The 11,900-nt window shown below is 40.6% G+C and overlaps 1 protein-coding gene and 1 long non-coding RNA gene across 2 annotated transcripts in view; one reads left to right on the top strand and one right to left on the bottom strand.

Annotated features, from left to right (window-relative positions):
* Window positions 1-649: 649 nt before the first annotated feature.
* On the bottom strand, window positions 650-3,244 carry LOC133048533 (uncharacterized). The gene is made up of 3 exons (XR_009691059.1): window positions 3,164-3,244; window positions 2,061-2,151; window positions 650-826 (listed from the first exon to the last, which is right to left on the bottom strand). It is a non-coding gene; the product is annotated as an uncharacterized LOC133048533 (long non-coding RNA).
* Window positions 3,245-4,363: 1,119 nt separating this feature from the next.
* Window positions 4,364-11,900, top strand: part of CNTLN (centlein) — a 315,816-nt gene continuing 308,279 nt past the window's right edge. Inside the window, exons 1-2 of the mRNA XM_061132229.1 lie at window positions 4,364-4,753; window positions 10,673-10,761. Coding sequence (XP_060988212.1) covers window positions 4,394-4,753; window positions 10,673-10,761 — 449 coding nt within the window. The 5' untranslated portion in view covers window positions 4,364-4,393. The remainder of the gene's footprint in view (window positions 4,754-10,672; window positions 10,762-11,900) is intronic.

The following is an 11,900-nucleotide window of genomic DNA, read 5'->3' as shown; positions in this document are numbered from 1 at the left end:
AAGATGAAAACAGAAAATTAAATTCTGTTTTTCTAATGCTGCAAGCTCATCCTTTTAGAATTGTGTGAAAATTAAATGAGACAACTGGAACTGATGATGCCATCCTTGGATACCTATGATCTTAACTTAGAACAATCTCAGGATTGATCAATAGGTGCAAGGTATCACTCAGATAAAATTGTAGTATAGTCTTCCCTCAGTATCCTAGAGGTATTGGTTCCAGGATCCCCCTCGATACCAAAATCTGCTGATACTCAAGTCCCTTGCATTCTATGAAGTTGTACTTGCATGTAATCTATATACATACTCCTATATACTTTTAATCATCTCTAGAGTACTTGTAATGTCCAGTACAATGTAGATGCTGTGTAAATAGTTGCTGGTGTATGGCAAATTCAAGTTTTGATCTTTGGAAATTTCTTGAATTTTTTTAAAAAACAAAAAATTTATTTTGGGCTGCACTTGGTCTTTGATGGTGCACTTGGGTTGTCTCTAGTTGTGAGAGTAGGGACTTCTCATTGTGGTGGCTTCTTTGGTTGCAGTGCACAGGCTCTAGGCACGCAGGCCTCAGTAATTGCTGCTCGAGGGCTCAGTAATAGTTGCCTCACAGGCTGTAGAGTGTGGGCTCAGCAGTTGTGGCATGCAGGCTTAGGTCCTGTGGAATTTTCCTGGACCAGGGGTTGGACCAGTGTCCTGTGCATTGCAAGGTGGATTCTTAACCATTGGACCACCAGCGAAGTACCTGAATTTCTTTTTTTCCTGATGGAAAAAAATGATTGGATCATTTTTGATCCAATGTTGGTTGAATCTGCAACCAATCTGGAACCTGTGGGGACAAGGGTCAGCATTAATTATAAGAACAATACAATTGTCTTGGTTTACTCTAACTCCTGGATTGGAATTGGTCTTATCATGTCATGGTCCTGACATGATATGCCTGCTATTGATTCAAATGTCACATTGGCACATCCTAGCTTGTGGGGTTCTCCTTTAATGCTGAAGGGGTGATAGCAGGTTATTCTTGATTTAGATCCCTAGGATATGACAAGACCCTGAAAACTGTGATAAATTTCAAAATGATATGAAAGAAATCTATGATGGTTAATATATTACCAATACCTTATTGTGGCTTTAAATTTAAATCTGTTGACTAAATAAAGAGTATACCAAATCAGTAAAGAAGACATAAACATGTCTTAAAATTTGGCATTCTTTCTGAAAAACAAGAATTGTAAAAGCTGAGAAATTGCTAATACATTTTCTCTTTTTAAATAGACATTAGATACAAATTTTTAAAATTAAAGTGAGAAGTGCAATTCAAATACCATATTAATTTGCACGTTTTCCTCGCTTGCCCAATATTTTACTTATACAGTGGTGATATAGAGAGAATTATGTGTTTCTATAGTTTAATATTCTTCATCCTCAGCAGATTTTAATATGTATTTCTAAAGAACAGACATCATCACTTTTAAATATTTGAACAGAAAATTGCATAGGAGAAACACTTGATTGTTTTGGACATTTTTATTCATGTATTATTACAGATCTTTAACTTATCTTTCTGAGTTAGAAGTGTTACTATCCAGTGTTTCACAAGTTTCTGTCATTTTAGCAAATAACTAATAGAAGAAAGAACTCCCTATGTATGCTCTGAAAATGTGCAAGTTTCAATTCTTGAAAACTGTCTGCTGGTAAAGTACTATTAACAATTCAATAACAAAAAGACAACCTAATTAATAAATGGACAAATGGTTTGAATTGACATTTATCCAAAGAAGTTAAATATCTAACAAACACATGAAAACATGATCAATGTCGTTAGTCATTAGGGAAATGTAAATCATTATAATCAGTATAATCATTAAAAAAAAAGAAAAATGTTTTTGAAGATGCAGAGAATTGCAATCTCTGATACATTGTTGGTGGGATTGTAAATGGTATAGCCACTGTGGCAGATTGTTTCTCAGTAAGTTAAATATAGAATTACCAAATGACTCAACAATTTCACGCTTAGGTATAGACACAAAGTAACTGAAAATAGGTATTCAAATAATAACCTGTGCATTGAAGTTTCATGGTAGCTCTTCACAGAGGAGCCTGGTGGGCTACAGTCCATGGACTCACAAGGTGTCGGACACGACTGGATAACTGAGCACAGACACACACAAGTGATTCACTTTGCTATATCCTGAAACTAACACAACATTGTAAATCAACTATACTATAGTAGAAAATTTAAAAACTGTCTAGTCATTGATTCAAATATTATCCTTATTTTGAGTCGACTATGTATACTTATCCATTGTTTATAATGGAAGAGATTTCACTGCTTTTCAAAATAATTTTTCTGTATTCAATGAAAGAATGCCCTTCTGAATGACTGCCAAATAGCCATGAAAATGTGCATTGACGTTGATTTCATGCCAAACATGTGAATCATGTGACTGGGATTCCTATAGACTTAAACTCCGTGAAGTCTCATGTGTTATCATACTAATGCTGTATTTCAAGTGCCAGGTATGGAGTGAAGGTAGGGATCCGAGGCACAGGTTTTAGAGTTAAGTGGATCCATATTCTAGCTTTTCTAATACCAAATGTGGGACTTCAGGCAAGGTAGCGTAATTTCTCAAATTTCAATTTCCTTACTAGTAAAATGAGGATAATACCTATTTTACTCTGATGTTGCAAGAACTGAATGAGCATATATAAATGAAAAGTAGTTATCACTGGACTCAGCATATAGTAAATGTTCAGTATGGTAACTACTATTTTAAAAAGAACTTTTGTATTCCCCTCTTTTAAAAGAAAGATTTATTTAGTTTTGGCTGTGCTGGGTCTTCACTGCTACAAATGCTTTTCTCTAGTTGTTGCAAGCAGGGGCTACTCTCCAGTTGCCTTGCTCAGGCTTCTCATTGCAGTGGCTTCTCTTGTTGCAAAGATCAGGCTCTAGGCACCCAGGCTTCAGCAGTTGTGGCTCCTGGGCTTAGTTGCCCTACAGCAGAAGGGATCTTACTGGACCGGGGATCCAACCTGCCCTCTGCATTGGCAGGCAGATTCTTAATCACTAGACCATCAGGGAAGTCCCAGTAACTGGTTTTAAGACAGGATTATATATACTTTTTCTAATGCAATCCTTTTATAAATTTTGTTAAGTACTCACCTTCAGTGGGAAGGAAGTCCAATCATCCTGCCTCAGCAGAATTCTGATTGGGAGGGTGTCTTTTGAGGTGCTGACTAGATTCTGGCATGGAGTGGTAATTCTGATTAAACGAAGAAGTCATCAGTTAAAGCAGTCACCTCCCTATTTCCACAGTTCTCCCCACCCCACCGCAGCTCTTCAGGTGCTCTGGAATCTTTACAGCAGAGGACAGCGATCTAACCTTTGGTAGAACCTGATTGCTAGCTCAACGCACATTTCCTTATGAACTCATTACAAGTAGGACGCGTTTCAATGACAGAAAAAGAGGAGGTTATATCTTATTCAAAGTTGATAAAGAAAGCAAGCAGGAAGGAAGGAAGGGGAAAAAAAAGAAGAAAAAAGAGAATGAACAATAAAGAAAGCTGGCCGTTTTTTCTTTAACCACGCTCCAAGTTACTAATTTCAAACTGGTCCGAGGATTCAAACTCTGGAGAATGCGAGTCACACTCACTCTGATACGCAGCCAACTGCATAAAGAAGTTGACATAAAAAAAAGGAAATCATGACTCTTGCAAAACAGAAGACAAAGGTGCACAAGGGATCATAATTCCAATGGGAAACCTGCCCGATAGTCCCAGCTCAGCACAAGGCTTTCCACATCTCCTAGACATCAGTCAGCTGGTTGTCAGCTGTACGTAAAGCAGTTTTGCTAAAGGGTGTGAAGAAAACATTTAAGTGTAAAACTTATTCCTTGATCCTCAAGGAGCTTACAACAGCGCTGGAGGGATTAGCCCTGTAACTAACACTCCAGGGCGGTCAATGAAACGTGACAAACGAGTTGGCAAGGGTCTTGAAGGCGGAGGAATTCACAGTTAGGGATCATTTGGGGCTAGGGGCTTGTCAAGAAAGGCTTTAAGAAGTGGGGTGTAAGCTAGGCGCAAAGTAGCGGCGGGTAGGGTTTTAGATTGACGGGGAGTCGTGGCGTGGTGGGTTGACTATTGACCAGGGCACTCAAGGGTGCGGTGCAGGGCGGACCGGACTGACTCCTCCGGCCCAGGACGCGTGCGCCGCCAACGCTCGCGCCGGGCGCGCGGCCCGTGGGAAGCCAGCCAGGACCCGCGAGCGCGAGACCCCGCGCGCCAAGGCGGGAAAAAGCTGGCGCATGCGCGGCGCGGGGCTTCGGGCTCGCCAGGATGGGGAAGGGGAGGTGGAGTTTCCTAGAGGGAACTTGACCCGTTAGCAGCCGCGGCAATGGCGGCGCGGTCGCCGCCCTCACAGCTCCCTCCGCCCCCGGCGCGACAGTTGGGGCCCTGGTCCCCACGTGTTGGTCGGGGAGCTGTGGCACACGCCGTGCGCAGCGAGACCTCGGGCCTTGAGGGCGCAGCGCGGGGGGGCGTCGTGGACAAAAGCGATTTACCCTGGCGGGGCGAAGAAGGGTCAGAGGGCCAGCGAGGGCCAGCGGGGACAGCTCCGGCTCAGGCTCCCCTCCTCAGCGCGCCCACGGGGTCCATGCGGCTAGAGGGCATCTCGGTAGAGGAGGCGATGGTGACCCGGACGCAGCTGCTGGAGGAAGAGCTGAGCAGCGTAAAGGAGGAGCTGGCCCTGTGTCAGGTATCGAAGTGGCCGCCGGCCTTTCCCCTCCACAGCGGGGCTGGGGCCGCGTCCCTCTCCCTCTGCCTTCGTCTGTGTCGCTGCGCGGGCTTAGGACCCACCCACCTCTGCCCGGCGGCGCTCCGTCCCGGCTCCCACACCCAGCCGGGCCCGCTGCTCGCTGCTGAGGGAGGCGGCCGCGCCCAGCCAGGCGACCTCCGGCTCCCGCCCTTCTCCGGACCTTGGCCGGGCAGGACAGCCTCGGCTGTCCCTGGTTTGGTTGGTTTGGTTGCCTTCACTTGGATCCCACCAAAACGGGCGGACGCACCCCACCGCCCCCTAAGCTCAAGTTCTCTGTTGTAACTGTAGTGGTACTTGATGCAGTACGAGTGTAATCCCCGAGTTGAAATGTGGAACAGGAGAGTGGAAGCACTTTTTATTAAAATAAAACCCATCGATGAAGGAGCCTGTTTTTAATCATCAGATCCACACTTGCCCTTGTTCTTAAGTAAAACTGAAGTTTTTAAAACAGACCAATAATTTTTAGGAAGTCTCAGTCTGGGAATTTTCACACATAGTAGAGGATGCTAGATTATTTATTAACCAACTATGTTAATTCCATATTTCTCTAGTGAGAAATGTTAATTTCATGTCATGTTGCCTGTGAAAAGCATTTACTAAATCAATTACCTTAACATTACTTTCCAATTATTTGTATAGTTTGTGAATACCAAAGGTGGCTTGAGTACTCAGGTTCAGAAAGTTTTGTATCCTTACCACCATCTCTTTTATGATTTTACCAGAACCTTTGACAGGATTGGGTGACTAAATGTTGGGAATTAGCTCAACAGTAGATCTTTGAGTCACTCTGTCTTCAAGATGGAACCCATTAAGAACTGCTAAACAGCAAGGTAACTATAAAATATCAAAAATTTAGATTAATAAAAATTCATAAATTTCATTCTCACAGTTAGTTCTATTTGATTCTGTTGCCCCTTTTGTAGGATTTTCCTGACTGGGTCAAGAATGTAAAACCAGAACAGTCTTGTTCAAACGGAAATGTTGTTTAATCACTAAGTTGTATCCAACTCTTTTGCGACCTCTTGGACTGTAGCCCACGGGCTCCTCTGTCCATGGAATTCTCCAGGCAAGAATACTAGAGTGGGTTGACATTTCCTTATCCAGGGGAACTTCCCAACCCAGGGATCAAACTCATGTCTCTTGTGTCTCCTGCATTGCAGACAGATTCTTTACCACTGGGCCACCTGGCAAGCGCTAAAATTGAATATGTCTTTGTTTAAAAAAATAAGGGATTATTATGTGACTTCTTCCTTTTTAATGTCCTATTTTCAATGTTCTGTTTCTATTCTTTAGTGGTTAAGGAGCATAGGGATAAATAAAAGACTGACTTGTTTAGCTGCTAAATCACATCTAACTTTTTTGCGACTTCATGGACTGTACCTCACCAGACTCCTCTTTCCACGTGTTTTACCAGGCAAGAATACGGAAATGAATTGTCATTTCCTTTTCCAGGGTATCTTCCTGACCCAGGGTTCTAACCCATGTCTCTTGTTTGGCAGGCGAATTCTTTACCATCGGGCCACCAGGCAAACATACCCTTCATCTTGTAGTTAAGTGACTAAATTGTGTCTGACTCTTTGCGACTCTGTGGACTGTAGCAAGCCAGGCTCCCATATCCGTTACTATCTCCTGGGTTTTGCTCAGGTTCACGGCCATTGAGTCGACGATGCTATCTAACCATCTCATCCTCTGCCCACCCCCTTCTCTTTTGCTTTGTGTCTTTCCCAGCATCAGGGTCTTTTCCAGTGAATTAGCTCTTCACATTAGGTGGCCAAAGTATTGGAGCTTCAGCTGCAGCATCAGTCCTTCCAATGAATATTCAGAGTTGATTTCCTTTAGGATCGATAGATTTGATCTCCTTGATGTCCAGGGAACTCTCAAGAGTCTTCTCCAGCACCACAGTTTGAAAGGATCAATTCTTCGGTCCTCAGCCTTCTTTATGGTCCAACTCTCACATCTGTACATGATGATTGGAAAGATCATAGTGTTGACTGTATGTACCTTTGTCGGCAAAGTAATGTCTCTGCTTTTTAATATGCTGTCTAGGTTTGTCATAGGTTTCCTTCTAAGGAGCAAACATCTTTTAATTTCATGGTTGCAGTCACTGTCTGCAGTGATTTTTTAGCCCAAGAAAAGAAAATCTGTCACTGCTTCCAGTTTTTCCCCCTCTATTTGCCATAAAGTGATGGAACCAAATGCCATAATCGTAGTTTTTTGAATGTTGAGTTTTAAGCCAGCTTTTCCATCTCCTCTTTCACCTTCATCAAGAAGCTCTTAACTTTAAAGATGTGAATCCATGATGAAGGCCTCTGTTACTTTGACAAGCCTTAATTTGAGATAGCTTTGCCTATATTTTCTACACCTTTTCTCCCCCACCCTTTACTCCATATTTTCCATAGTTGTGCCCTTAGCTGGATAAGGAACTAATATATTTACTTTTGTGACTGCTTTGATTGAGAAATCAGTCTGTTGGAATAGCCCAATGACCCTCTCTCCCAGTCCATTCACTATTATATTCTTTAAAAATGTGGCTAGGCAGATGTAAGAATTGAGATGGCCATAGTTGGCCTAAAACAATGGTTCTTGAGGTTTTTAGTATTGACACTTTTAGATGATCATAGGCATTTCAGTAATGTGAGATGAGGTTGACAGTAGCCCATACCATAAAGTTTCAGTCAAGTCATACTCCTGCTCTTTGGGAAACTTGGAAGACATAATAATTGAATTGTTTTATAAAAGGCATTTAAGTAATTAAAGATTCACTTTCATAATTTTCAAATTAGTCCTTCCACTTACTTACTCACCTAGAAATCACAGTATCCAAGAATACATAGTATTAACCCTTTGTTTTCCACAACTATCAACAATTGTACCCAAAATAAATTCATTTTATGTGTCACCATAATAGGAATATACACATTCACATATTATCATAAAGAACGTTTTAACCTGTGTGTCATGAACTCTGATATTTTCTTTTGAAATCTATTATTTAAGAAAGTGCTGCTAAATTAATATACTAAATTCATTTCAAGACCGAGTAATGGGTCAAATAGGCAGTTTGGGGAAAAAACCTCTGTTAATTAATTAGTCTCTGGTCATAAGTTGCAGCATCCTTTAAGTTGTTTTTCTTCCCCCACATTTAACTTCAGTTCAGTTCAGTTCAGTCGCTCAGTCGTGTCCAACTCTTTGCAACCCCATGAACCACAGGACGCCAGGCCTCCCTGTCCATCACCAACTCCCGAAGTTTACCCAAACTCATGTCCATTGAGTTGGTGATGCAATCTAACCATCTCATCCTCTGTTGTCCCCTTCTTCTCCTGCCTTCAATCTTCCTTAACATCGGGGTCTTTTCAAATGAGTCAACTCTTCCCATCAGGTGGCCAAAATCAGTCCTTCCAGTGAACACTCAGGACTGATCTCCTTTAGGATGGACTGGTTGGATCTTCTTGCAGCCCAAGGGACTCTCAAAGAGTCTTCTCCAACACCACAGTTCAAAAGCATCAATTCTTCGGCACTCAGCTTTCTTTATAGTTCAACTCTCACATCCATACATGACCACTGGAAAAACCATAACCTTGACTAGACGGACCTTTGTTGGCAAAGTAATGTCTCTGCTTTTTAATATGCTATCAGTTTGGTTATAACTTTCCTTCAAAGGAGTAAGTGTCTTTTACTTTCATGACTGCAGTCACCATCTGCAGTGATTTTGGAGCCCAGAAAAATAAAGTCAGCCACTGTTTCCACAGTTTCCCCATCTATTTGCCATGAAGTGATGGGACTGAATGCCTTGATCTTAGTTTTTTGAATGTTGAGTTTTAAGCCAGCTTTTTCACTCTTCTCTTTCACCCTTATCAAGAGGCTTTTCAGTTCCTTTTTGCTTTTTTCCATTAGGGTATCATTTGCATATCTGAGGTTGTTGATATTTCTGCCAGCAGTCTTGATTCCAGCTTGTGATTCATCCAGCCTGGTATTTCACATGTTGTACTCTGCATAGAAGTTAAATAAACAGGGTGATAGTATACAGCCTTGTCATACTCTTTCTCAATTTTGAACCACTCAGTTTTTCCGTGTCTGATTTTAAAAGTTGCTTCTTGACCTGCATACAGATTTCTCAGGAGGTGGTCAGGTGGTCTGGTATTCCTGTCTCTTTAAGAATGTTTCACAGTTGGTTGTGATCCACACAGTCAAAGGCTTTAGCATAGTCAGTTAAGTAGATGTTTTTCTGGAATTCCCTTGCTTTCTCTACCATCCAGTGAAGGTTGGCAATTTGATCTCTGGTTCCTATACCTTTTCGAAACCTAGCTGGTATATCTGAAACTTGTCCGTTCACACATACTGCTGAACCTAGCTTGGAGGATTTTGGGCATAACCTTACTAGCATGTGGAATGAACACAATTGTATGGTATTTGAAACATTCTTTGGCGTTGCTTTCTTTTGAACTGGAATGAAAACACCGTTTCCAGTCCTGTGGCCACTGTTTAGTTTCCCAAATTTGCTGCCCTTAAGTGCAGCACTTTTAACAGCATCATCTTTTAGGATTTTAAATACCTAGTTGGATTTCCTACATTCCTGTGTCTACATTGGAAGACCTAAGTCAATTTAAAATTTTCAATGACACTTATATTTCATTGGCAGAATTCAGTCACAGAGCCCATAGGTAAGAGAGGCCAGTCTTTTAGTTAACAGCAAAGAGCTAAAATGATTTCTGTCACTAAGAGAAAGGGGAAAATGGATGATGGAGACAGAAATGTATGCCATATAAGTAATCCCAAACAAATAAACCACCAGCAAATATAGTATTATAAAATGCAATGTGATTTGAAAAGCGTTAAACAGGCTAAGCAGTTAGGAGAGACTTGTGGGTTTTGGTGTCTGTAGGGAAGACTTTCTTGAAGAGGTAACATTTAAACAGTGTCTTGAGTGAAGTGAAGTAATAATGTACATGAAAATCTGATAGATGTTGTATGTACAAAGGGCCTGGTATAAGCAGAGCAAGAAGGTTCTTGTGAACAAGAGTGGTAGGTGAGGTTGGAGAGGTGTAAAATAGGCCAGATGATATGGGATCATGTGGCTTTGGTAGAATCTGGATTGTTTTCCTAATGTAACAAATCTATTAGAAGATTTTGAGCTGTCAGGAGCCCATGGGGCTATTGTAGAGAACTAGGCAAGAGGTGGAGTTGACTTACACTAGGATGATGGTGGTGAAAGTATTTAGAATTGGGATATATTTTGTAGGTAAGTCTAATAGGATTTACTAATGGTTTGGATATGAAATATGAAGAAAGAGAGCAACCAAGATTGACTCCAGATCTTAAGTCTTTGAACATTGAGTAGGTGGTGGGGTTATTTTCTGAGAGGCAGAGAGGGCAGGTTTGTGAGAGAATAGGAAGTCAAGAACTTTATTTTGAATAGATTAAATTTGAGGTGCCTATTAACATTTGGCAATATCGAGGACCTTGAAAAATGATTTTAGCATTATGGTGGGGAGGGAAATCTGACTGCGGAGGTTACAGAGTGAATGGGGATGAGGAAGAAGAGACAGTGATTGTAGGCAACACTTTTAAGGAATTTTGCTGAAAAGGGCAGCTGAAAGGTAGATCAGTAGCTAGAGGACAATCTCATTTTAGAACAAATATACCTTGATATTCAGCATTTCAATGTTTGCACCTTTAAATGTGGGTTACAGGTGTAAGAAATTTTTAAAATTAAGCTTTCCTATTCTACTTTTCAAGAATATGTTTTATAGTTGAAGAACTAGGGGTCAAGTAATTATGTTTTTAAATTTAAGACAGTATCTTACCTTCTTTGCTGTAGCTACAAAGCAATGCATTTAAAATGTCTTTTATTTCTTTAAGGCTGATAAAGAATTTGTGTGGTCTTTGTGGAAACGCCTCCAGGTGACAAATCCAGATGTCACACAAGCAGTCAGTTTGGTTGTGGAAAGGTGAGTTACTAAGTTATTTTTCTGTTGGTATTTAGTTTATCAAATTTGTTTCTTTTCATTATTAAAATTAACACCCAGCGTTAATCTCCTGAAGAGATTCATTTGATTTCCAAAGGAAAGTTGAGCATGATATTTTAATTATTTGTCTTATTAAAGGTGTGTCAGTTTGCTATGTACAGCTAAGCCTTATCTTCTGCTCATATTCTGACATATTTGGGAAGTTTGCAGGTAAGAGATATAACTATGACCTACACACTGTGTGTGTGTGTGTGTGTGTGTGTGTGTGTGTGTGTGTGTGTGTATGTGCATGCGTGTTTTCAGCTTTTTCTGCTCAACTTTAAAAATTGGAGAAGTTCCTGTTGTTTGACTTCAGAGACTGCCCCTTTAGGTACCTTCCTAGACATGATCTTTCATACACATGGCTCAGTTTTTTTCCCCTAAGATAATTGGAGTGTGTACTTGAGAGCCTGAGATGACCTTGCTAAAATAGAGTAAGTGTTCTGGAATAGGTTGAGAGATTTCACTCAGCACTCTGTATTACTCTGTAGGGGATGCCCAGTCATTTAACTATGGATTATTGGGCCTCTCCTTGGTCATTAGAAACAGTGGAGTGATGCTGGGTACTCTTTATCAAACATTTGGTATACAGTAGTCCCATGATACTTACATAGCAATTAAAACACTTGCTTTCCTATTAAATGGATTTCATTACATTTTGTAAATGAGAAGCTAAGCATATGGTTGCCTTTTCCTTTTTCTTTATTGGAATTATGATTATATAATCTGAATATCATTTTATGATAACTTGAACTATATTCACCTTTGGAGTTTCTAGCCCTGGGATCATTCTAACATTGTCTGGAATTTGACTTTGAAAAATCTGTGATACATGCCTATGTCTAACTTTAGCATTCTTGATTATTGTGAACTTTTAAAATAGTATCTTTTCATGGTCTTGTATGTCTACTTCATCAATCAGATTTTCCCTTTTGATGATCAGAATTAAGTCTTTTGTTGAAGTACCCTTGTTAGTTCCTTAATCATTCTTGAAATTAAATGTGATCCCTCTCAGTTTCTCTGTTTCTTAGTAGAATAGACCTTTAGAAGATATATTCTTGGGATTTCTTATGTCATTTCTG

Source organism: Dama dama, chromosome 29, assembly GCF_033118175.1.
Source record: "Dama dama isolate Ldn47 chromosome 29, ASM3311817v1, whole genome shotgun sequence".
Classification (NCBI taxonomy): domain Eukaryota; kingdom Metazoa; phylum Chordata; class Mammalia; order Artiodactyla; family Cervidae; genus Dama; species Dama dama.
The sequence above is the reverse complement of the archived record's forward strand: the minus strand, read 5'-3'. Positions and strand labels throughout refer to the sequence as shown.